Source organism: Elephas maximus, chromosome 8 (assembly GCF_024166365.1).
Source record: "Elephas maximus indicus isolate mEleMax1 chromosome 8, mEleMax1 primary haplotype, whole genome shotgun sequence".
NCBI lineage: Eukaryota > Metazoa > Chordata > Mammalia > Proboscidea > Elephantidae > Elephas > Elephas maximus.
Window position 1 is genome coordinate 37,723,112 of NC_064826.1, and position 27,680 is coordinate 37,750,791.

Sequence of the window (27,680 nt, forward strand, 5' to 3'; positions counted from 1 at the left end):
TGGTGCTGCTTTCTTGGTGGTATGAAGTCCCCCACTCTTCACTTGTTTCTTTTTCCTTTTATCTTTTGAGAGATAAAAGGTGGTACAGGCCACACCCCAGGGAAACACCCTTTTCTTTGGATCAGGGAGGTGACCTGAGTAAGGGTGGTGTTACAATCCCACCCTAATCTTCTCAACATAGAATTACAATCACAAAATGGAGGACAGCGACACAATACTGGGAATCATGGCCTAACCAAGTTGACATATATTTTTGGGGGGACGCAATCCATGACAGAGTGGTTGGCGGGTTCAAACTGCCTACCTTTTGGTTATCAGCAGAGAGCTTAACTGCTGCGCCACCAGGGCTCCTTAGCCTTACCTCAGAATAGGGTCTTTGATTAGACTATTAACTTGATTTTCCCTACCATATTTTATCTTTCCCTACAGGAGATTTTGCACATGTGCAAAAGAGAAGATCCCTTATCCTCTTCTTCACAGGTCACCATTTCATGAAATAAAGTACCTGAAAATACTTTAGTTTGCTTGAGCCCCCTTTCTTCTTCTCTTGTCTCTTCCAGGTTCTCCAGAAATTCTACTACTTCTTCCTGTTTTCTATTTGCGAACCTCCCAAACGCTTCTCGTAATAGTTGATGAATCTAAATGTAGATACATCTGTGAAAAGCCAGAGCCAAATCTACAATTTCAAGTGAACATGACCTAGGAAAGTACCAGTTTTAAATGTTCTCTGACATATTCAGTTCCTTTAGCATCTCCACAAAGTCAGTAGTCAAAGCAATTGAAGTCATTCTAATTGTCACTTCTTTGCTTCAAACCCTAGTGTTCAAGATTTTACACCTATTTTCATTTTTGATGGGAATAAACTCCAGTTTCATTTTTGTATTAAGTAGGATTTTGTGGAACAACCTTTGAACTTGTGAATGATAGAATCGTGTTGTGTGTTGTAAGTAGTCAGCTCACAAGTGACCTTTCTTGAAGAGACCACAACCTGGTCATGGGTTGGAGATCCTTTTATGAGAAAGATGAAGCCAAACTGTCTCTTCTGACTTTGAGGGATGAGCTTGCTTCCTTTATGTCATGGTACACAAAGCGTTTTCGTTGTTTTTCCCTGCATTATGCTTCATTCATCTTGGATTGTCAGCCCATAAAGGGCAAGGGCAGCATTAGCCAGACTTCAATTGAATTGTGGCGAGAAAAATCATTGTAAATATTATTTTGACAATGATGATGGAGAATATGTTATTTTCTGGGATTTAGGGTTACATGATTGACTTAGAGTAGTTTTTATAATTCTTTTCTATTTTCGGTTTCAAAAGTCACAGAACCCTATGATTGAATATCACTGTACTAAATTTAAAAGTTTCAGATTATCGATTTGTTCCTTGCTTGAGCAAATATTGTCAAAACTAAGAAACAAGTCCTTACTGTACAGCAACACTTTGCTTTCTTTTTACCATCTACACAGAAAATACAAGTCACGTTTGAGTATATTCCTCATGTTGTTGTTTGGTGCCGTCCAGTTGGTTCCGACTCATAGCGACCCTATGCACCATGTAATGAAACACTGCCCGGTCCTGCACCATCCTTACAATTGTTGTTATGATTAAGCTCATTGTTGCAGCCACTGTGTCAGTCCACCTCATTGAGGGTCTTCCTCTTTTCCACTGACCCTGTACTCTGCCAAGCATGATGTCCTTCTTCAGGGACTGATCCCTCCTGACAACATGTCCAAAGTATGTAAGACTCAGTCTCGCCATCCTTGCTTCTAAGGAGCATTCTGGTTGTACTTCTTCCAAGACAGATTTGTTCGATCTTTTGGCAGTCCCTGGTAATATTCCTCATAACTGTTTAATTTTGAATAAACCATCAAAAGGTAGTGAACTGATATCATTATATAAAGGAATGACATTGTAAATGATAATAGGAAGCTGTTTAGGGCATACTTTTCCAGACGATTATGTTATAAATTCAGTGCTTTCAGCTTACGTACATTTTTTAAAGGACTTGAATATGAACTAGGTTTATGTACATGTTTATTAATACAAATAATTTTTATGTAGTAGTAAACAGGGATTTTTTAGATGACGTTTTGTATTCTCAGGGCCCTAATCACTAAAACAATTGTTTTGGACCTTTGTATTCCCAGTTCTCTCAAGGGTTCATTCTCTGTGACCTTTTCTGTGGCTACTAAAGTTGAGCAATTTGTAAGAAAACAAACAAGAAAAAGAAATCAAGAAGTCAAGATACTGTGAGATCATGTTCAATAAATCCCAATATTATTGGGAAAAAAGATACTCGTGAAAGATGTACGATGAGAGGAGTTTTATACTAAGAAATAGTGACTTTACAATAACTGAGGGCAAAACAAATTTTCAACTATAGACTTGTTTCATGCAAAACCACTTGGAGGAACTTAAAGGGATTTAATTGAAATGTCTCCAGAGTGGACTCCAAAAATAATATATGCTTTAAGCGTAAGTGATGGAAATGCAGATTAAGTTTTATTAATGCATATGTTGTCTCTGAATCTTTTGCTCTTCTGGTTTTCCTTAGTTTGTGATGTTACAGCTGTCAGTAACAAACATGAGCAAATCATGTTTTAAAAATATTTGCACTTCTGCCTAGAACTGCCTTCCTCTTTCAACGTTTGTAATTTGAAGCCTAAACATCTTGCTTGAGTATACCATTCATCCATCTGTTCATGAGTTCGGTACACAGCAAGGTGGAGTTAGTTGTGCAATGCAAAGATAGAGAGCCTTGCCCTTTTAGAGGGTAAAGATCATAGTCATGCTTTGAACTACATTGTGAAAATTGTTACTTTCCATTAAGATCTACAGGTTAATACTTACTGCTTAGATGTTTACTAGTTATGAGAGGTGCCCCTGACATTCTCTGTATCCATTAAAATTGGAGTCACCATTTCACAGTGGCTTCATTCGCTCCTTCACTTCATGCATTTTTTTCATTCTTCATTCATGCATTTAGACACTCATGCTGGGTCTTTAAAGATGAATTAGAAACAGGTGATGTTCTTAAATAGGAAGATACAGATAAATAAAAAAAAAAAAAGTACTATAATATTATGTGATAACTTACTCTCTATGTGGTGTGGTCAAAGTGCCCTTGGAGCCCAGATGGAGTCATTGCTTCCATACGTGCCCAAGATGGGAGAGAGAAGGAGTAGAGTTGGGGAATCTTTTGAAGGGCTAACTTTTGAGCTAAGCCTTAAACTGAGACTGATTTGCAATTCCCAATGTAGAAAGAGTGGAGAAGGCAAACCCCCAAAAGGGAATAGTACATCTGAAGGCACTGAGGCTTACGTGAATTTAGGTGCAGCTGAGAATAGGGTTGTGTGTGGAGAGGTGGGTGGTGTGTGAACCTGGAAAGGCAGGTGGAGAGCTGTGGTAAAGGGCCTTGTTTGAGATGCTGAGGGTGGGCTTTCCCTTCTGTTTTATCAGATAGCTGTTGCAGCTGGGGACAGATGTCCATTAGATCACAGGCAGTAACTAAAACCAAAGCTGGGGCAGTTTTAGGGCAGAGTTCTTCAGTATGTGTTGTGCTGTATAAATGGTTGACAGTTCAAACTTATCCAGAGGCACCTCAGAAGAAAGGCCTGGCAATCTTTTTTCTGAAAGGTCATAGCCTTGAAAACCCTGTGCCTTATGATTCAATGGCAACTGGCTTGGTTTTTGGGTTTTATTATGGTTCGTCAGTGCCAAGCTGAAAATCTTTTTCCAGACCCTGAGAATTTCAGGCTGGCAGGGTCACTTCAGTTCACTTCCTCCAGTTCCTTTGTTTTACAGAGGAGGCACCTGAGACCCAGTGAGACTGAAGAACTTATTAGCCTGTCTTTAATAATTGTAAAATATTAGATAGCTAAAGAGTAAGATCATCTGAATTCAGCTGCAAAGAGTGCTTTGGTGAGAAATGAGATGATACAAGGTTATGAACCAAACTGTCATTACAGTTTTAAACAGCTCTTATGAAAGAATGGGTTTTCATGGGTGATATAGTTTAGTTCTTAGAATTTTGCGGGCCCTCTTAAAATAGTATTGCCAATCATAAAACAACCCAATTGTTTAGGACCAGAACACTTAACAATAATGGCCATGCCCTAGTTCATTCTCTCGGTGATTATTTATCGAGCTCATGGTTTGTACCAGGCTTGGTACTGAATCGGGTATCCCAATAAAACCAACACAGTCCTTACCTTCATGGAACTTACAGCCTACTGAAAGAGGCATCAATCAAAAATACCGGTGGTGTACGTGAGTGGTCTATGTACTATGAGTGCATGTTGTGGGGAGAGACATTAAGGAAGGTTTCCCTGAGGATATGACCACTGAACCATATCTGCAGAATGAATATAGCTTAACTTGGCAAGGAGGGGGAGGAGGCGTATTCCATGCAGGGGTACAATCATAGGCAAAGTCCTGTGTGGGAGAGAACATAGCAAGGAAGTTACTGAAAGAAGGTCATTGTGGCTGGAATACAGAGAGCAGGGTTTGAGAGGTGCAGGGTGAGACCAGAGAGAAGGGCAGAGTCTTACAGGCCATGGTAGTGGTTTTTGTATTATTCTGAGAGCTTTGATGTATTCAAGGAAGAGGATGACTTCATCGGATGTGCACGTTGAAAAGACCTCTCAAACTGTTACGTGGGAAATGAATTGGAGAAGAACCTGAGATAAGAGCATAGACCTATTAGGAAGCTGCTAGAGAAGACCAGATAAGAGGTAATACCAAGGCTTGGATGATGGTGGGAATGGAGATAGTGAGAAGAGAATGAATTCTAATAGTTAGGAGATAGGATCATTGTGATGTGGTGATGGATTGGATATGTGGGTGAGGGGCTGTATTGATGACTCCTGGGTTTTTGGCTCATACAGTTGATGGACAGTGCTGTCGTTTAACACAGTAAGAAATACTTCTCCATCTGGGGAGAATATATATGGATAGGAAAGAAAAAGGATTAAATGTCTTATTTAATCCCCCACTAACTTTTGCAATCTCTTGGTTGTTACCCACATTTGCCCAATGAAATAATGGAAATGTTAAGGTTGATATCTTGACCAAGGTCACACAGCTAATAAGTGGTAAAATAAGGGTTCAAACCCACATCCCACAATGCCAGGTTCAATGCTGTTTTCCTATACCCCAGCCTTTACACTTCAGCCTCTTGAGGAGAGAACCCTGGGTGACACCAACATTTAAAACGAGGGGCAAGGAAGAAAGTCCAAGGAAGAAGCCTGGGATGATGTGAGAGAACCAGTAGAAGATTCCAGAAAGAATAGACATCTGAAAGGGAATGTGAATGTGGCCACAGTGAGGTGACTGGAGAGCTTAGTGAGAACAGTGATAGAAGACAGGGAAGGCTAGATTAGAAGGGCTGAGGCATGAAGGGAGGATGAAGAAGTGAAATTGTGAGTGATTTTGCTGTGTTCAAGAAGGTAATCAGGGGAAAGAGGGGGCAGCTGGCAGTGAAGGAAGAATCCATGGGAACCTTGGGGGTTCAAGAGTGCCCTATGAGAGCTGTATGCGGAACCGCATTGGGGGTCCAGGGACTTGGACCTCTAAAAGAGATATCACTAGTGCACAGTGTTGACCCACCAGGCTTGTGAGAGGTTAAGGTAACTTCATGAGAGTAAAAAGACAATTCTGGGTGCAAGCATGTTTTGAAATCTTTTAAAGTATAATCAATCTGTTGTCTGTTTGCTTGTTGATCCATTACAAGATGAAGTCCCTGAAAGTGAAGTAATCTGTCAAGATATACAGACTCTTGATTATTTCTCTAGCAGACATCTTCTATCATATCAGTATGAGGCCATATGGTATTTATGGTTATAGTTAGAAAATGACATCATGAATTAGTGCTATTATAAAATTTTCTAAACGGGTTACTATGTAGTTACTTTCATCCATCTGATGACTTTGGGTTATGTTTTCTGTCCCGTGCTTTGATCTCTAATGGTAATTTTGTTTTGAGATCATAAAAGGGCTGTAGACTTGTCTAAAAACCCGTTATTTATTGGCACATTTTGATTTTTAACAGGTCCATGTGTTCCCTCAAGCTTTTAAAATACATTTTCAACATTAGCAATAACTTACTTTTGGGATTTGGATTGTATCTAAACCTCACTATCAATAACAAAATTATAAAATTGACTTCCAAAATTCTGGGCTTTTTAAAATCATGTAGTCAAAGCATTTGCTATCATTTTCTTTTAATATCAGTTGCAAGTTGATTTCGGCATACGTAATATTTAATGGAGCCCAGTATTTAATAGGAGATACCGTTTCTCCCTTTGCTTGTTGAGGTGCATTTTCTTTGTTGTTGTTGTTGGTTGCCATCAAGTTGATTCTGACTCATGGCAAGCCTGTGTCAATCCCATGTGTGCTGAGTAGAACTGCTTCATAAGGTTTTCAAGGCTGTGACCTTTGGGAAGCAGATCTCTAGGCCTGTCTTCTGAAGTGCCTCTGGGTGGGTTTGAACCACAATCCTTTGGTTAGTAGTCAGGCACTTAACCCTTTGTGCCACCCAGGGAATCTGCCTTTTCTTTACATCTCCATTTTTGTCTCCTTTATAATTCAAGTGTTACTATCCAGGGGAGAATCAGTGTGCTTTGTTCTCTCCGTAAATTTCTTCAGTTGCCAAGGGGTGATCAATTTATGAACACTTTCTGGTATTACATCCTAGTCCTGCCCCCCTGCCCCCCCAAAACAAAACAAAAACAAAAAAACCTGTTGCCATCAAATCGATTCCAATGCATAGCAACCCTATAGAACAGAATAGAACGGCTCCCTAGGGTTTCCAAGGAGTAGCTGTTAGAGTTGAATTGCCGACCTTTTGGTTAGTAGCCTGAGCTCTTAACCATTGCACCACCAGGGCTCCAAACAAAACTAAAATCTATTGTCTTCAAGTCGATTCCAACTTATAGTGACCCTATAGGACAGAGTAGAACTGCCCCAGAGGGTTTCCAAGGAGAAGCTAGTGGATTTGAACTGCCAACCTTTTGGTTAGCAGCTGAACGCTTGACCACTGTGCCAACAGGTCTCCACCAGAGCTCCAGCAATGCAACGATGTTTCAGAAACCAATCAATCTATAACCATTAGGTAGGGCCAAACGATAAATGCCATTCCAAATGGTATGAGGGTGAAGGCATCTGGAAATTGTCATGGCAGTTGTGTGTTTAGCCGTTGGGGAGAGTCTAGTCATTATTAAACAAATTCTCATCATTGGCTGCTTCACAAGAAGACTGCTTTTGTGTCATGTATTGTGCTTGACCCTGGGGATGTAATAGCGAGCAAATAGAAACAGTCCCTGCTCTTGAGGAGCTTGCAGTCTAGGGAAAATAAATCTCCTTGAAACAATACATCAGAAAGATGAACCAAGCTTTGTTTTTGTTAGGTACTGCTGAGATGGTTCTGACTCATAGCGACTCTGTGTGCAACCGAATGAAACACTGCCCAGTCCTGATAATTGTTGTTATGCTGCAAGGTGAGATCTTTTGCAGCAGGTTTGCCCAATGCAATATATGTCATTTGATTTCTTGACTGCTGCTTCCATGGGCATCAATTGTGGATCCAAGTAAAATGGAACCCTTGACAACTTCAGTATTTTCTCCGCATATAGTGATATTGCTTATTGGTCCAGTTGTGAGGATTTTTGTTTTCTTTATGTTGAGGTGTAATCCATAGTGAAAGCTGTAGTCTTTGCTCTTCATCAGTAAGTGCTTCAAGTTGTCTTCACTTTCAGCAAGCAAGGTTATATCATCTGCATATCTCAGGTTCTTAACGAGTCTTCCTCTGATCCTGATACTACATTCTTCTTCATATAGTCCATCTTTTCAGATTATTTGCTCAGCATACAGATTGAATAATAAGAAATGGATAGGGAGTGAATGTAGCAGTACACAAGATAGACACAGTACTCATCTCACAGAGCTCTTCAGCCAGTACCTTTGTTTATATATATCATTGGATGATATTCTTGATATTTTGTATGATATTTTGGTAAATTCCTCATCTTTGAAATGCATATTTATAATACTCATTGGACCAAGGTATCGACAAAGTATATGAACTTAAAAGATTGACTTTCTCAGACATACATAAAATTAAAATATAACAACACGCTCTAGCTTACAAAGTGTACTTCTTATTCACATTCCTTTTTTTTTTCCAGTCAATAGCATTTAATAGTAAGCAGTGTGACTGATATGATTGTCTTCATATATTCTATATCATTTCTTACAGTTATTGCCAGTTTTCGAGGAACCGTCCCATATGGCCTGTCTTTGGAAATTGGAGATACAGTTCAGATCCTGGAAAAGTGTGATGGTAAGTGGGCTAGCTGTAATTATTTTGAGTTTCTCTGAACAACCTCCTCAACATTGGACAGTTCATAAAGTTTACAAGTTCTGCCCATACCTCTATTAATCTCTAGAATTTTTCCGGTAGTACAGAGAACCATTTTGACAAAACTTGTTTCTTGCATATTCAATGTTTGACTAATGAAAAAGCATCATTCGGTATTTTTAAGCTGATTGTATTATTTCCTTATATTCAGTAGATGCCAATATAGGAAGCAATCAAGGCTACTGTATTTATGGGAGCTCCTGACTTAGTGCCAGCCTTGAAGGCTTATCTCAGATTGGCAATGGTCTAGCAGATACTCCCTGAACAAGTTACAGAGGAAGAAACAGGCCCAGAGCAGAAATGGCTTACCAGATCTTCGTAAGCTAGTTGCCATGGGGACGGACTCCTCTCCAGGGCGACTCTAGTCAGTAGAGTCCTGTAGCCTTTTCTCCCTCCCCACATTTGGGCTAAAAAAATATTCATCACATCCTTAGTGATTTCATGTTAGTGAAATACCTTTTGTGAACTTCTGTGATTATTATTGAATTTTGTAGTAGGTAACTCATTAAGTCCAGATACTAATATGTTCTCAAATGTTTCCATTCCTTTTCCGTAAAACATCTAGTCCTTAAAAAGATCCCAGGTAAAATGGCTACTCTGTTTTCTTATTAACACAATGACTAGATTTTAAGGTCCAATCAGTATTTCCAAAAATATCCATTTTCCTAAAAGGTTCTTCTTATTAGAAATTTATAATATGATAAAATTCTATCATATCATGTTTCCTTGTAGATTAAATTGTGTTTCCCTAAATGGAACAGTAGATTCAGTTAGAGCCCGGCATTAAATGGTGAATTTATTATATAGGTCTTTATTCTGTCTTCTCTCAAGTGATCCCCTTAAAAATATATTAAGAAGCTTTTCTATATCATTACCAGATGTATTTGTCTGTTTCTGTGTTGTACAAAGGTAAATATGAAATCTGTATTGAATTGGTGCAGGAAAATGAACTCTATTATAACGGCAGCTGTTTTTAAATCTAAAACCTTTACAGTACCATAAGAGAAGCCTCTCCATGACATTTCTACATTCTTGAAAAGTTTTGATTGCTGTTAGAATAATTATATATAAATCAATATTTTTGATGTATAATTTTATATGAGATATAGTAAATCCTGAGGTTTAGAGATTTCTGATTCTCAAATGCATACTAATTTCTTCAGACTCATTTTAAAACATTGTTAGGCATGTTATATTGCAATATATTCTTTTGAGAAGACATCATGAGAAACAAATATTAAGTACAAAGTTCAAATGTTTTTAAAATTTTAATTAGAACATTTATGTCATAGGAAAATAATTTCTTATATGAATAAACAAAAGGGTTTCTACACTTGAGAACATAAAAGTTGCAAATAATACTTTTAAATTAAAGGGGGCTATATGTTATTTTTTTTATATGTTATATGTTACCAGTGCAGGGTTGTTACGAGTCAGAATTGACTTGATGGCAGTGGGTTTGGTTTTTTATATGTTAATTATAATATATCCTGTATTTATTTTTTTGGGAGCTCTCGTGATGCAATGGTTAAGAGCTCAGCTGCTCACCAAAAGGTTGGCAATTGGAATCCACCAGCTGCTCCCTGGAAACCCAAAGGGGCTTTTCTACTCTATCCTATAGGGTCACTATGAGTTGGAATCAAGTCAACGGCAATGGGTTTTTGTATTTGTTTTAAACTACAAAAAGACATTGTTCTTCTCTAAGGATACTGCTGTAAAAGTGATTCTGAGCTACTTTGAGGCTAAGGAATTGACATTCTACAAAATAAAAGTATTGGTGAGCTCAGTTGGTAGGGTACTGTGCTGATGAGACAGTGTCCATGAGTGCTATTAGCAAATGAGACCTGGCTTCACTCCTCTTAGGCTATCAGACTGATCTAGCCGAAGACCTGGGGCTGAACGATGTACAAATTAAATTCACTACATGACTGCTAGATGGCTGCTGTTGTTGGTGGTGAAGAGTCTGTGCTTTGTAGTCAGGCAGATAGAATTTGGAAATGTACTAAATCTTGTACAGGCTCTTGAATTTTCCTGAGAATTAGTGTGGCCTTTTATATAAAATGGGAGAAAATGCTCAGAGAGATCAAGTAACTTGCCTAAGATTAAATAGTTGATAAGTGGCAAAACCAGAATGTAAGTCCAATGTTCCACAGCCTTTCTTTATACTATGCATGTTTCTGTATTTTTAATATAAATTTCCACTACAATTGTCTTTTTTAAACAGTTTTTTTAATAGAATACTTGAACTAGTAGTCACTTAACTACAGTCTAGCTTTATGCTAACCACCACCATGTTTATACATAGAATATTTACATGTTGGGTAAAGTATTACCAGCAAAGAACAGATTGATTCATTACTTTTTAAAATATTACAATGGTTTATTGAAATATGACAATGATTGTTTTTCCACAGGCTGGTACCGAGGATTTGCCTTAAAAAACCCAAATATCAAGGTAAAAATGATTTCTTCGAACCATGATTATGGGACTTTTAAAAAAAAGATAGTCATTTTACTTTATTTCATTATACAATTGAGATTACAGTGGGGACTCCTAGTTGAAATGCTGCATACTAATACAGATTTTCATAATTTTGGAAATTCCTTTGAACTTGGATTACAAGTAAAATATACTACTCAGATGACAATCCTGTGTGTCTCTTGAAAATTGTCCTGGGAAGACCTTAATAAGCTTATTATATTTAAACAAAATCTTTTTTATAAGTGTTAGTTTCTCAGAGAGCTAAGTGAAAACCCAGCCAGGGGAAATGTGTATTCCCAAAGAGACATTGAGTAGAGGTATTTAATCTGTAAGTTTTCTATAGTATCATTTGTAAGATATTGGTGTGCAGAAACAAATTTATTTTAGCAGCATGTTAAGAGCCTCACTGGATTTGGGAATCTGAAATATGGGAAAACCAAATTATAAGAAGCCCATCTTTCTTACAATTTCAGGCAGAAACTAAGATTCATTATCCTTTAAATATTTATATAAACCTCAGAAATTGTAGTAAGAGGTAGCGTGACTTTTGTTTTAGCCTTTCATTTGTTTAGTTTGTGATTTTGATTAATATCTATGTTTTTCTACTTTATTCTTATCTTCCCAGCTCTTACCCATACTATCCACATACTCGAATGTTGTCTTAGATAGTTGTGAACATTTTTTGGGTTAATTCTGCCTTCATGAGGATTGTAGATCAAAAATTATATTATTTCTCAATTTCAAAATACAATGTCAGTAAGCTAAACTCTTTTGCGAACCTTTTTGGTTAAACACACCACTCTCTGGATCATCCAACTATGTTGAATTACTTCATTTTATTTATTTTAGGTGAGCTTGAAGCACAAAAGAATATACAGATTTAATTTTTTTAATAGGTTAGCCCTCAAAGTTGTTTTGGGGCATCTGTAGGGCACACACAAATATAGCTTTGGTATTTTAATTATTCATTTAGAACATGTTTGAGGAAAAAGAATCTGTTATGACTTCTCTGTTACTTTCTCTCTCTTTAACAATTAAACCCCAAGTTCTGACCTTTCCTTATAAATTAAGACTACTCTCTGTTGATCCTAGCATGTTGAGGTGAATTTAAATTTTAAGGGAAAAAAGAAAGAATGAATTGCATATCTATTACTGTTAAATATAGAGAATTTGTGTATTGGCTTTTATTTTATACTTGGGTCCACAGTGGTGATAATGTATTCAAATGACATTTGTTTTCCTAAATATTTAATTGCACTTGCCATTTGATTATACATCAAAAATCCTTCAGAGGATATTGTCACTTAATAGGCAATAAAATTGATGTTCCCTTTTTTGTTTCTTTCAATCTCCCATTTAGAACAAAGGAGCATTTTCCTTGCCCTGTCATTTCCCTACCATAAAAGGCTTTTAAGCTAGCTTGGCTTCTTTTTGTTTCATTTTGTTCCATTCGAATGGCAGCTTAGTGATTAATTGCTGCTGTGTTTTTGTCAAAGATCTTCCTTAACACCATACATATTGTTTCCAAATTTACAGCAGTTTAATTTTTTTAGCGTGTAGTTTTAAATACAAACATGAATGTTTTGCGAAGAAAAAGAACAACCACCAAAAAGAAAAAAAAAAAAAGGTCTCTTCCAAAACTATTCAATATTTAAAAAAATATTCAATATAACATGATTTTGTGTAGAATTCATGAACATGTTTTATTTTCAGTCTTATCAAGAGAATATTTTCATGATGGGATCTAATTTGTGTTCAATTATATTTATTTTGGAGTATTTCTGAATTTGTAAACAATGAAAACTAAAAAGGAGAGACCTAAGCTGCAATAGATTTTAGCCTATATGATAATGTGGTGGAGATGTTTTTCTTCTTCCTAGCATTAGTATAGTTTCATGGTTGTGTTTGATGCATATGACCTATGAAACCAAGCCATCCTTAACAGACAGCACCATAACCCTTTGTTTTCCCTTTCAGGGTATATTTCCTTCCAGCTACATTCACTTGAAAAATGCCTGTGTAAAGAACAAAGGGTAAGAAATGAATTTTATTAATAGCTAGGATTTTCACAGAACCATCACTTATTTAGGTGTTTAAAGGCCATAGCAATTGTATTGAAAAATAAACTTTAGATTATACCGTTGTCTAGGTTGTTTCATAAAGATATATGGCAGTAAGGCAGTTGGTGGAGAGAATTACATGTCTGCATGCACTGGACACAGCAGGAAAGGACACTGAGGTCTCTCGTTGTCCACAGGTCATGGAGTCAGCCTATTCTTAAGCAGTTTTTGGTTTCTTGCTACTTAAGGAAGCATGGCAGTCAAACCCATTAAATGTTGAGTCATGTAGTCTCAAAACCCAGGAATTTCCTAGATTCACCACTGATTATAAGATCCCAAGTTTGAATTTCTTTCTCTAAATGGACATAATAACATACCTTTGGTGTGTGACCATTTCACAAGGCCATTACTCTACTTTAGAGAATGTTATTCATACGATATTTTGTTTATTTGAACTCATTGATTACATAAGGATTTCTTACACATTTTAGATGTTTTTTCCAATATTTCCAAAAGGACTTGAAGCAGCTTTCAGGATAACATATCCGATAAGATATCACAAGTTAAAACAGTAGAACTTGCCTATTTATGTGGTTCATATGAGCCGATCATTTATTATAAATGGGCCATGGATTTGGACATAAACGTTTGGTGCCATTGCCACGAGGGACGTGCGTTGGATCATTGTATAATTTTCATTTTATGACAAAGGAATACTGATTTTAGCCTTAGAAATCACAACTTTTCCCTAAACAGCAGTTTATTATTTAAATTCTTAAAACACAATTTAAAGCATAGTGAAGTCTCTTCAAACTTGAGTTTTACCGAAAAAGTTAAAGGATGCTATTCAAATGAATGATTCTTATATCCACTCTTGATAAAGGTATAGTATTAAGTCCAAGTTCAGTGAAAGAACTTCCGCAAGTGGCTAAGAGTCTGGTATAAATACTTTGAGTCTTCCCTATATGAATAAAACTTAAAGAACCTAGGTTCTCATTACACTTTGTCTTATATATTTAAGCCAGCTAGTTTAAACAATATTATTTTTATTAGTAGTAATAATTATTTAAAATAGTGGTATGTAATTCTAATACTACTAAACACCATTGCTACTACTACTACTACTGAGGTCCCTTCGTGGGGCTTGGAGTCCCTGTGTGGTGCAAATGGTTAAGCACTTGACTACCAGTGGAAGGGTTGGTGATTCAAACCCACTCGAGATGCCGTGTAAGAAAGGCCTGGCAATCTGCTCTAGAAAGGTCACAGCCTTGAAAACCCTGTGAAGCAGTTCTACTCTGCACACATGGGGTCCTAATAAGTCAGAATCAACTCATTTTGTTTGTTTGTTTTACTGGGGCTTTACATATCTTGTTTCTAATCTTCATAACAACTCCATGGACTGAAACCAAAAAAACCCATTGCTGTTGAGTCCGGTCCGACTCATAGCAACCCTATAGGACAGAGCAGAACTGCCCCATAGAGTTTCCAAGGAGCACCTGGTGGATTCAAACTGCCAGCCTTTTGGTTAGCAGCTGTAGCTCTTAACCACTATGCCACCAGGGTTTCCCTCCATAGACTAGATGCTAACAAATGGGCAGTATCTACATATGGGAAGACCAGCACGGAGAGGCCTTAAGTAACTTGCCAAAGATCACCCAGTTCAGGCAACAGTGGAACCTGCGTTGAAACACAGGCCTGAGCCCTCCATTCTTTTTCCATTGCATGATTTCACTCTGAATTTTTTAGATAAATGTGTATTCTTCAGAAATGCTGTACAGCTATATTCAGCAAAAATGAGCCGAGCAGATTTGTCACTCCTCTTGAAGTTCTCGCACTGGGCTGGGTTTGACACTGTTCAGCCCCCATCAAGTAAACTAAAGGACATTCCAGAGGAACTTCAGCCAAACACTGTTCTGACCTTTCTGTCCTGGAGGTCTGAACTAGGCAGTGTGGAAAGTCAAAGGCCGCTATCCCTGTCCCTTAATCCTGGGCAGGATGGTGCAACCAAGTCCTCTTTGCTTCCTTTGCCCCAAGCCCGATGCTGACCCTCTCAACTCCCCAGAGCAAAGGGCCACCCAGCCCCCATCTTACATTCCAACTGAAGAAGAGACAAGATAGAATGCTACCAAAGATGAGTTCAAGCATCATTCCACCCAGTGAAAGTTTATCCTATCTTAGTTTCATAGTGCAGCCATAACAGGAATACTGCAAGTAGTTGGCTTTAACAAAAACTTATGTTTTCACAGTTTAGGAGGGTTATTGTTGTTGTTGGGTACCGTTGAGTCAATTCTGACTCATATTGACCCTATAGGACAAATTGAACTGCCCCATAGGGTTTCCTAGTCTTTAATCCTTATGGGGGCAGATAGCCAGGTCTTTTGTTCTGTGGAGCGGCTGACGGGTTTGAATTGCCAACTTTTTAATTTGCAACCAAGCACTTAACCATTATGCAACCTGGACTCCTTTTTAATAGGCTAGAAGTCCTAATTCAGGGCACCAGCTCAAGGGAAAGGCCTTCTGTCCTTTTTCATCTCAACAAAGATCCTTGTCTTACCTTCTGTATCTCCTGTGTTCCTCGGTTCCTTGGCATCTCCATGTAGCCTCTATCTTTCTCTCCATTTGTGCTTGCTTGTCTCTATGTCTCTCTGCTCTTTGTATCACTCAGAATTAAGACACACGCAATACTGATATGGCCTTATTAACAAAGCAAAGAAAACCCTCTTCCCAAATGGGATTACATCTACAGATATAGGAGTTAGGATTCTAACACATATTTTTGAAGACACATTCAGTCCATAACACTGCCCAGAACAGGTTGAGGTGGGTCACATTTTTTTAAAAAACACCTTCTTTTTTTTGGTAAGTGGTACAGATCTGACCCCCATCCCTGAACCCCAAGGAAGTGTAAAAGTAGGAAAAAGTGTCTCAGCATTTGTATACGTTTATGACTTGGTTGTGGATTCTCCCCCGACACTAAGTTTCATGGGCATCATAAGCGTTGGACAACAAGAGAGCTTTGGGGTAGAACCAAAACTTATTAAAAAAAAAAAAAAATAGAAGTTATAATCGATAGTTATCTTAGATTTTAGGACTTTTAAGTAGAAAAGAAACTTTAGCCTGAAAACATTTGAGGTCCCATATTACCAGGTGATTGTTAAATAGATAAACCTTGAGAACATTATACTCAATGAAGTAAGTCAGACGCCAAAAGATAAATATTGTATGGTTCCACTTATGTGAAATATCTCGAGTAGGCAAATATATAGAGGCAAAAGGTAATTATTAGATATTATCAGTGATTACCAGGGCCTGATAAGAGCTCCGGTGCTCCTTGGAAACCCAGTGGGGCAATTCTACTGTGTCCTACAGGGTTACTATGAGTCAGAATCCACTAGACGGCAACGGGTTCGGTTTTTATCATATTTTTTTTTGGTTTGACCTGGGGCTGGAGAGAGGGGAAATGGAGACTCATTTCTTAAGGGGTACTGAGTTGCTAAGGAGCCCTGGTGGTACAAATGGTTAAGCTCTCAGCTGCTAATCGAAAGAAAGGTTGGTGGTTCGAACCTACCCAGCCCCTCCAAGGGAGAAAGACCTGGCAGTCTGCTTCTGTAAAGATTAAACCCTATGGGGCGGTTCTACTCTGTCACATGGGGTTACTATGAGTCAGAATAGACTCCACGGCTCCCAACAACAATGGCAGCATTGCCAGGTGGTTTTTTTCTTTTTCCCCAGAGCAGAATCTCTTTGGGACCGTGGTGTTACAAGTCTTATTTTAAGTGAATCAGCAGCTTGATGGCCCACCAGGATGAAACAGCTGTAAAGTACATCCCAGATGATCTGAACGAAATATTGGTTCAGGAGCGACTACTTAAGACAGACTATTTGAACGTTGATTGTTGTTTTGCTAAAATTAGTAGAAAACAGTTGCCTTGCCTACAATGGCAATTTTGTGCTTCTTAAAAATTTACATTTTGGTTGGGAAAAAAACCTAAATCAACTTCCCAGAGACTGAATTGCTTTTATGTTTTTTCTTGGGTCTTTAGAGCAAGTAGAACTGACAAGGATCCTTAAATTAAATTATAGTTTGTGAATAGTAAGGCCATTTCTGTATTGTTTAATTTCTGCTGAGGTTATGTTACTTTTCGATGTTAAGTAGGATGCCTAGTTTCGCTGAAAATTCATTGTTCCCTATTTGACCTTGTTTTGGATTATTTTATAATCTCCGTTTCCAAATATTCATCATTTAAATTACAACAGCTACTTCTAAAGGAAAATAAACGTACTACCATTTGAAGATGTCACACATAGACTTATTAAAAGGTTCTGTCAATGTCACAGTTCATATATTACTGTTCACTTTATTACTGGTTTTAAATCCTAATTTTGTATTTTCAGCTAAATTTAGACTTTAGAAAGAAGGAAAATATTCACCGGGCAGGCATTTTTGCAGTGGTATGAGATGAAGAGGCAAGGCTCCATTGGTGAAGAAATCAAGGAAAGATTTTAGTTCTTATACTTGCTTTCACAAAGACTTTACAAATGAGTTATACACACTTTGGACATAACGCCAAAAAGGAACTGCAGAGCAGTTATTAGCCTCATGCTAAGAAATAATTTTCCTTTGATCATCTAAACAGCCTGGTTCAGTGTCTAATATCCTGTTACCTTCTCTATATTAGATGTTGTCCCTGAGAAAAATACGATCGAATAAATAACCCCCATCAATATTTTAGCAACATTTCTTTGAGGAGCAATGGTAATATAAACCACTTAACCACTTTAGTCTGTACAAAAATGGAAGGAATTTTAAAAAACGACACCAGAGATAAGAAAAAGGAGATTATTATATGCCAGAGATAGGATGTTGTTGTTGCTAGGTACTGTTGAGTTGATTTCAATGCACAGTGACCCTGTGTGACAGAGTGGAACTGCCCCATAGAGTTTTCTAGGCTGTAATCTTTACAGGGGCAGATTGTCAGTTCTTTGTCCCTTGGAGCCACTTAGTGGGTTTGAACTGCCAGCCTTTTGGTTAGCAGCCGAACGCTTTACTGTTGAGCCACCAGAGCTCCTTAAAGATACGATACAGAGGACAAGTTAAATCTGTTTTTCCGCCCATCTTATGTATCTCAACATCAGGATTGCCATAAATACCCTATTAGATGTTGGGATGGATGTTTTCCAAGTACAGTTTCTGACTCTTAAAGAGGAAATTGGGAAGAATATATTACCTTAATCATAGAGAGGAACGTTCTGGAATGGATATTCAAATATTGCTGATGTCTTAGGTCTTCGATAAGTTGTATGATGCATAATAACATTTCTAATTGTACTAATCATTTCTCATGGCCCCATTTACAAATAATAAAAAAGGACGTGTTAATGCGATCCTGTGAGTGTTTCATCAGCACCTCCACGTCTAATTCCTTAGAACATTGAGCTAGTCTGGATGTTTACCTTGTGTAACCATCATATCCTAATGATTGAGTGTTTTACTCACTGTGAGACCTGTGATCGTAGCACTTAAAAGGTCCCAGTTACTGTGTGTAGAACCTGAAAAGGACGGCGTGGCTTTCTTCCCTAGCTTATCTATTAGGGTATTTAAAATACAATTGTTGTCTATGATATTTGCATATATACTTTATTTTTCTTTCTTAATTTTACAGACAATTTGAAATGGTTATTCCCACTGAAGACTCTGTTATCACAGAAATGACATCAACGTTGAGAGACTGGGGTACCATGTGGAAACAACTCTATGTGGTAAGTAACTTTTAATGACATAATTATTCTGGTAGAGAAGTGTTTTAAGAAATATCTGAATATGAATTATTGTTGTTGTTAAGTGCTGTTGAGGCAATTTCGATTCATAGTGGCACCCACCATGTGACAGAATAGAACTGCCCCATAGCGTTCTGGGGAGCCCTGGTGCTGCAGTGGTTAAGCACTCGGCTGCTAACCAAAAGGTTGGTGATTCGAACCTGCTAGCCGCCCTGTGGGAGAAAGATAGGGCAGTCTGCTCCTGTGAAAATTATAGCCTTGGAAACTCTGTAGGCCAGTTCTACTCTATCTTATAGGGTCACTGTAAGTCAGAATCAACTTGACAGTAATGGGAATCTTTATGGGAGCAGATCACCAGGCCTTTCTCTCCTGGAGCCACTGGGTGGGTTTGAACCACCAACCTTTCAGTTAGCATCCAAGCATAAATAAACATCAACTAATATCTTAATGTCCCTGGGTGTCACAGGTGGTTAAGCGCTGGACTACTAGCCAAAAGTTTTGTGGTTCAGACATACCCAGAGGCTTCTCACGATACAGGCCTGGCAATCTGCTTCTGAAAGGTCTCAGCCTCGAAACCCCTATTGAGCAGTTCTACTCTGCACACATGGGGCTGTCATGCATCTGAGTTAGCTCAACAGCAACTGACAATAATAACAATATCTGAACACCTGCTATAAGTCACTTGTACTCCTCAGGGTGTTAGGAATACAAACCTTAATAAGACACAGTCTTGTCGTAATCTCATGCTCACTGAGCAAATATTTTATAAGTTCTTTTGCAATACCTCAGGAATATAAAAGATGATTTTTCTGGCATCTAGCCAAATAAGATGGCTTACATAGGTAGTGTTAGACTTGCTGAATGTTATGATTTATCAGAGGGAAATAAATTTACTTTCGACATAATGTTAGTTTTTTTAAATATGTTTTACTATATTCTAATTCTATAAATAATTTAAGTATACTATAAACGATAGACTTCTTAGCTAGAATTAATGTGACTATTAATATACTAGAGAAAGGAATATTTCTTGGGCATATGTATGTGTGTGTTTATTTACTTATTTATTATAACTAATTACATGATTGGACACTTAGTCTGTGCCAAGACCCATGGGAAGTACTCTATATGTAGCATCTCATTTGATTCCACAGCCACGCAATGAAATAATAGCTGTTACCGTCCCCAGCTTACAGAGGAGGAAAATGAGGCCCAGAGAGTAAAGTACTGCCTCTAGGCCAAGTAATTGGAAAGTGACCGAGCTGGGATTCTGATAGGATTTTCATGCCGTCCCTCTGAACCATTACATATGCTAGAAGTTTGGAAGCAGTGAAGTTTTGGGGAAGGTGAATGCTATTTCTTTTTTCATTTGCAAAGAAATCTGTACAATAGCTTGATCATTGAAAGGGATAAGTTCAAAATACCAAGGTATACCATACTCATCCTAACAAAATGATTGCAGACAGACTGTCAAACCGAAAATCCAAATGAGTGAGGGACCTTGGCTCAATATGACAGTTTTATTGCCTGTTACATATAAAATGAAATAGGCTATTTCACTGAGCTGAGAAAATCTTAAAAAACCATTAATGAAATCTTTTTGATATTGGGGTTTCTGTGACTGTCACCTTCCTGGAGCTGGTGGTGGCTTTAGGGCTTGCTACTAAAATCCACAAGACAATCTTAGATGAAAGACAGAATCTAAGCTTTGCCAGGATATGGTAAATGCAAAGTCAAGATAACTTTGACCTCAAGGGCCCCGGGCTAAGACACTGCAGAGGACATATAGATCTCCATCTTTTTTTTCTTACTTGAGTTGAAAAGAATTAAAAATCCAATCAGAATTTCAGTTAAAATAACAATGTGCATGGAACTAACTTGAAAAAGTAACTATCTGAAAGGTTCAAAGCACTGCATGCTAAATACCCAACATAAAAAAAAAAAAAAAATACCCAACATAAGAGCTGGAAAAATAAGGCAGTGTATACGTCGTCTATCAGATGAACTAGAGTGCCAGCACTTTTCCTTTTACGTAGCTACTCGTGGGGAACAGAGTTGAATTTCCTCTTTACTGTGCCTTATCTAGTTATTTTTGTCTGTTTTTGAGGTTGTGAGCATCTATTTTTGGGGACACAGTTGATTTCAAAATGTATCTGTTGTAAACTCTAGGAGTAGCCTTCTTTCCTGCTGGTATCCTGAGGAGTGAGAAAGAGATATTTAAGAGTTTCCCTGGCTACTGGCATGGTAGCCAGTTATATTAGGAACAAATGTAAAGTTTGACCTGGAGAGATCAGATTTTTTAGGTTAGGGATGAGGATACTTTGGCCGTGTGGGACTTTTTGGTTTCTGTTTACCTGTATGTGCCAGGTGTTTTGGGTCACATTTATCATGCTTGAGTGTATTTGAGGTATTGTTCATGTTCTTTTCCAACAGTTTTAAGGCACCTACCTTCTCCACTGAAAGATGGTAGATGGGGGCAATCGATATCTAGTAAGTTTTAAGCAAGTATATGAGATAATAAATACAGAACATTTAGCATAGAAGCACATGGCTGGAGAGATGCTAGTTCCTCTTTGTAATCTCATTGGTAAGGGCCTAAATAGTATTTTTAAAGCTAATAAAAAATATAACCACAAAAAGTTTAGGAGAAATACAACCACCATCTTTTATTGATGTGCAGGCCCTAGGCTGGATATTTTACATATATGTTCATTAGGGCTTTGCCAGGTAATTTTTATCCTCCCATCTTATCAAGGAAGTTCCTTACTCTATTGATCCAAGGGTCCATGCTAAGTAGTGAAGCCAGAATTTAAATTTAGATCTGCCACTGGCAAAATCTGTGTTGTTTCTCTTTTAAGGCAAATAAAAACTTACCCATTTTATAAAACACTAAAATATTTGTGATTAACTTTTGTTGCATTTCTTATATGTGGCAGGATTTTTTAGGTACTGTTTTAATCAAGTGTTTAAGGTTATACCCTACTCTTTTCATTTCAACTAAATCAAAAGCATTTCACATTCTTATATAGCTTTCAAACCAGTCCAGTTTTTAAAGAATTGTAATATTATGACTCAATGTCACACCAGATATGGGCTATTTTTATATACTCCTAAGGCAAGTGTGCTGGCCAGGCCTGTGGTATGTCAATGCCCCTGCCACCCCTGGTTTTCCTTCCCTACATGAAGAGGCTGAGCAGCTGGTTCTCATTTGTGTACGGTTTCCTGCTTTCTTCTCATCTCAGTATTCTCTTAAACATAAGTGCTAGAGGTGACAGCATTAGAAAGTAAAGACCATCCTACTAGACAAGTAACTGCAGAACAGCTAAGAGCAGGGCACATGACTTCCTCACTGTGGCAGTCAGTTCAAAAGGATGCTGGCTCTCTCCTTTGCTGCATGAGGTTTGACTTATTTTATAGCCTTTATGTGATTTCTTTTGCTCAAATGAATCTTTCCTTTTGACCACTGACTTCCTCAAGTGTTTCTTGATCTTCCATCCTTATTCTTCTGTATGACCTACACCGGACCTACCCCTTGAGGTCCACAAAAACAAACACCTATAAATCAAGGTATTCATTTGTTCATTCATTCATTTTCTGGCTGCTGGGGCTACACAAGACAGACACAGCCATGGCTGTTGGCACCTTATAGCCAAGTGGAGAGTACAGACATTAAACAGATAATTACAAAGTGTTCTGTTACAATACCCTTGTAGTGTATGGGAGTGTATAACGTGAGTAAAAAGTGAGAAGTGATAGAATTGAGTGAATCTATTAAAGGAGAACTTGTGCAGAGAGTGACAAGCACTTGGGGGATCACCAGGACTTGTCTCCTTTCCTTCCTCTTTGCTTACCCCACCATTCAGTATGGAGACTGACTACCAAAATCTCCCGTTTGTATATTTTCTAGAGAAACGAAGGTGATCTCTTCCATCGTCTGTGGCACATCATGAATGAAATCCTGGATCTGCGGCGGCAGGTGCTGGTGGGACACCTTACCCATGACCGCATGAAGGACGTGAAACGCCACATTACTGCCCGCCTCGACTGGGGCAATGAGTGAGTACCAGCCATCGCAGGGGCCATCCTGGTGGGTGGACACAACAGAAGTGACACAGACGTTACCTAGTGCTGGTGACATCTCCAGAAGAAACCACATGGAGCCTACCAGTTTTCCTCTTTTGGGGCCTTAGTGAAAACTGGCATTGATGGGTCCAAGAACCACCGCCCATGGAGCTGGTGTGGGCACCGTTATGTGGTTTGGCCACTAGGGCCCTGTGTGGCCTTATAGTGTGGTCATGCTGACAGAAAACTAAATGTTCACAGTGGACATCCATCAGATATGGCTTCTGGCTAAATAGGTTTTAATTTTCAACAGGCTGTAGGTTTGGCATGTGCGTTTGCTTTTAACCTATACCTCGTCCCTCTCGTGGCAATAGGTCACCAGAGGGAGATGCAAATGTTGACAGCTTCTGCTAAAAGTCTTACCGGTGGTGTACCAGTGGGGCTTTGATTATTGCCCTGATTAGTCCTGTGGTACATATGAGCTACTTTGAGGAGCTGCGTTTGGGAATTTAGTAAAAGGCTGTTCTTGATAGAGATTTACTTTAAAATAAAACTGAAAGTGACTAATTTAAAATAACAACCAAGCACTTTAAGTAGTAAATCTCATCTCTTAAACCTCTGACCAAGGTTGATATTTGTACTAAATTTGAATATGAATATATGGGTGAGAAATTAGAATAAGTTAACTTTGACTATGATCCTATACTTGCATAAGACTTAGGTTTAAGGAAGCGAAATGGTCCCTCAATATCCTACGTGACCATATCTTCCCTTCCATTCCTCTTCCCGAAATCCCCGCTTGCTCTTTGGACCTATAAAGGGTCTTACAGTGGGAGAGTAAGAGAAAAGCAACAGGAAAGAAGAAAAAAAACAGATGTGCACCACCGAGAAGTTTGCCTCTTAACTGAATGTGGAAGAACCGACTTGAAACTAGAGTGTCGCTTCCCCTAACTATAGGAAGTTGCTTTATCAGAAGCCAATTTTGATTCCTGCTAAGACGTTACATGCCACAAATAGGAATACATGGACCAGCTAATAATTTTAAACCTCCATCTCACCCACAGTCCTTCTGGTACTTTGTTGAAGTTAGTTGTGCCATTCATATTTTTACAGCCAATAGGTAAAGTAGCCCTACATTATTTTTGTCTAGAAGATTCATTCTAGAATAAAATAAGTGTGTGTGTGTGTGTGTGTGTGTGGAGTGATAGCAAGAGCATTGAGCCAAGAACACTACTTTTTTTTAAGACCTGAGGCAAATTCATGAGCCCTCTTTGACACTAGTTCTTCATCTGTCAAAGGAATAAGTTGAACTAGAGGAGGCTCGAGGGCCCTTTCAGCTCCAGGGCAATAGGATCCAAAATACATTATGCCTTCTGAGAAATTAGATTTGCCAGTGAACTTCCAGTCTTGCTATGTGCAGTGGAGAGTACTGTGGGGGGTAGACCTGAGCACTCTTCAAGTGTTCTTTCATGTGTTCCTTTATTACTCTGAAAATACTTTGAGTTTTTATTGGATTTTATTGACTCTCAGTCATTATGCTGGTCTTTATTTAAAGTACTAGTTTGTAGATAAGAAAGTTGGATGAATTTAGCTTATCAAAAATAACAGAAAGATACAACAGGCAAGAAGATAATACTTTTTTCGGATTTTAGAAGGAATACAATGACAGAAGGAAAAGAGGAAGAAATGAAAAACATTATTTATGACTAAATCATGACTCAGTTTTTGACTGAGGGTTCCAGCTTATAGTATGGAAAGGTCTGTGGCGAATTTTTTGTAAATTGGTAAGACATTGATGCATGAAAATGAACAGTTTAGATTGTCCTCAAATTTTCTGAGCTCTGATTCTGCTTTCTTTGAATTTTTTTGACTGCTCACGTGAAAATGACTTAACAGCATATAGATTATGCAGCTACCTTATTTCATTCTTTCAAGTGTAAATTTGCTAAATGGAAAGCAGATTGAGATAATTTCCTTGCATGTTAAATTATACTAAATTGTCCTGCAGAATTATTTGTCAGCATATAGTAGAGCTCTGAGGAGTCTAGTGGCACAGTGGTTAAAGTACTCAGCTGCTAACTGAAAGGTTGATGGTTTGAACCCACCAGCTGCCCTGAAGGAGAAAGATGTGGCAGTCTGCTTCCATAAAGATTTACAGCCTTGGAAACCCTATGAGGCAGTTCTGCTCTGTCCTATAGGATCACTATGAATCAGAATCGACTCAACGGCAGTGGGTTAGTAGAATTCTGGATAAACATTAATTAAGAATGTGTTCGGTGTTGAGGTCCCTGGGTGGTGCAAACAGTTTGCACTCAGCTGGTAACTGAGCACTGCAGAAGAAACAGGCTGGGCAATCTGCTTCTGTAAAGATTACAGCCAAGAAAACCCTATGGAGCAGTTCTACTCTGTAACACACGGGATCTCCTAAATCACATCAACAACAAAAATGATATCAACAAGAATATGTTGAGTCTCAAGTTGTATATCAAACTGTCAAGGAGTGATGAAGGGATGCCATCTTCTAGAGGATGTGGGGCTCATCTGGGAGCTTGGGCAGAGTTAAAATAATGGTTCATCTTTCTCTTCCCCGTAGAGGCCTGTGATGTCCTTTGCCTTTCCTGCTCAGGTGACATGGGGAGGAGAGGCGATCAGTTCATCCTTTCTTTCCAGTGGTCCTACTTCTTGCCTCAGAGCAGTTTAGTGACTGAGTTAATATGAAAACTTCATCCCCCTCCACTGGCTTCCCATATCCCATGTGATCTCCCTCTATCTTTTCCCTTCTCTCCTTGTCTCTTTTTGTCTTACTCTTTGTAAAGCACTGCCTTTGCTCCTGTTCTGTGAGTTAAGAAACCTCAAACAATGGGTGGTTTATCCTAAGGATATACCTAAAAAAAAAAAAAACTCATTCCCATCAAGTTGATTCAAAGTCATAGTGACCCTAATAGGACAGAGTAGAACTGCCCCATAGGATTTCCAAGACTGTAAATCATTGCAGAAGCAGACTGCCACATCTTTCTCCAGCAGAGCAGCTGGTGAATTCAAACTGCTGTCCTTTCGGTTAGCAGCCAAGCACTTAACCACTGTGCCACCAGGGTTCCTGATAAGAATATACCTAAGAATTAATAATACAAAAATAGAAACAAATAAACTTTCTATACATGGACAGGACTCTTAGGAACCCAGTAGAAGTTGAACAGTCAAACCCTATGGGAGAAAGGAATTTGCAGGGCTAGAGACTCGTGGAAGGTTCTGGATCCGACACCTACTCTAGAGTCTCCACACCAGATCTTCATTCACTCATTCTGCAGTGATGTAAATCAGCCGCCTTTCACATATCTTTTTTTTCCCTTCTACCACAAGGCTGATGCTTTATGAATTTTCAAGTTCAGGTTCTCAAAGGAATCTCATTGATGGTGCCAGTATCTGTTATCCTGATTTGGACTGAGCATTTTATACCAGACCACTCATATGCTGCTAGCTAGTCCATGATTGTCCTTAAGTGTCCACCTGTGGGCTGGTCACATGTGGCTCTGGAAGGGGAGATGGTCAGCCACCTGTACCCCTTCCAGCCGAGAATGTGGTTGGGGCAACTTCCATGAAGGGGCTGTGGGTAAGGCCAGAACCACAATTGCTATCTGGTTATATGTGTATATATATATGTGTGTGTGTATATATATATATATATGGTTATGCATCTCCTTTCCTTTGGTAGATAATCTGTCATCAGCAATATTAACTAGGTGCCAGATAACGTCTTAGGTTGCAGTGAAGTGATTCTCTCTTTGGAGAAGATGAAGAATGAGGAAATGACACGATCAGAGTTTTTGGTGAAGGTTAGCACAGACAGACATGGGCATTTTGAAAATAAATCATAGTACTGGTTGTGATTTGAAAGTTGAGCTAAAATTAAAAGAATGGGAGAGTGTGATTTTCAAGTTTCTCAGTGAGAAACATAACTTGAGACGGTTAAGAAACTGTTTTAGTATCTGAGAGACAGCTCTTGCCCTCAGGAAGGTCACAGTCTTCTGATCTCCTGGCCTGAAGTAGGTGCTGAATTAATAAATTTTACTTATGAAACTACTAGTGAGGTTTTGGGGAGGGTGCAGAATTTCAGGATCTTTTCTTTAAAAAGGAAAAAAAACAAACTGGTTCTATAATCAGATGTGTAATGCAGAAGACTCGTATGTTAGAAACAGCGATGTTGTGAAAGAGATCTAGAATAAATTATCCTCAAAGGGTGAAGCTTGAGAAACCTGGAGTGTGGTGATGACAGGAGTCTGGTAGATAGTAATCTTGGCCTTGATGTATAGGGCATCATAAAGGAATTGTGGGACCTTTGAAATGGTCTTGAGTGTTTAAGGAAATGAAGAGAATTATGTGGAATTGGTATCAGCATTGTACAGTGGGTGCCTTGGTGAGTAGTATGTTACCAAGGTCAGTGGAGGAAAACTGACCAAAACAGGAGTAGACTCATATTACTGTATCCATGGTAAGACCTCACGAATTGATAACCTTACCTGATCCCGAGACTAGATACAACCTTTTAATATTTCTTGGCACACCAGGCCATGTGTCAGCCACAACGAAAGCTGACATAGGATTAAACCTTTTTGCCACCCTGACCTAGGACTATGCTGCCCCATTTTCCATTCCCTACCTTTAGCAAGTTTCTCCTAATAACAATTCAGAACACTTCATGGAGTGAGGACCATGCACCATGTTGCCAGAGATTCACATTAGAAGTGTATTGGCTCTGGATATAACCAGGTGTTCTGATGCCAGGTCAAATCCTAAAGGTCAAACTCCCCTCTCCTCAATTTCAGTTTTCAGAACCAAATTAGGCCCAGCTCTATTTTCTACTCTGCTCCAGTGTGGAAGGGATT

General features: G+C 38.6%; 1 protein-coding gene across 3 annotated transcripts in view; it reads left to right on the forward strand.

Annotated features, from left to right (window-relative positions):
* Nucleotides 1-27,680, forward strand: part of DOCK4 (dedicator of cytokinesis 4) — a 487,078-nt gene that overhangs the window by 213,437 nt on the left and 245,961 nt on the right. For all 3 annotated transcript variants that reach the window (XM_049893613.1, XM_049893614.1, XM_049893615.1), the window contains exons 2-6: nucleotides 8,254-8,337; nucleotides 10,830-10,870; nucleotides 12,875-12,930; nucleotides 18,621-18,717; nucleotides 22,643-22,791. In XM_049893613.1, the coding sequence (XP_049749570.1) occupies nucleotides 8,254-8,337; nucleotides 10,830-10,870; nucleotides 12,875-12,930; nucleotides 18,621-18,717; nucleotides 22,643-22,791 (427 nt within the window). The remainder of the gene's footprint in view (nucleotides 1-8,253; nucleotides 8,338-10,829; nucleotides 10,871-12,874; nucleotides 12,931-18,620; nucleotides 18,718-22,642; nucleotides 22,792-27,680) is intronic.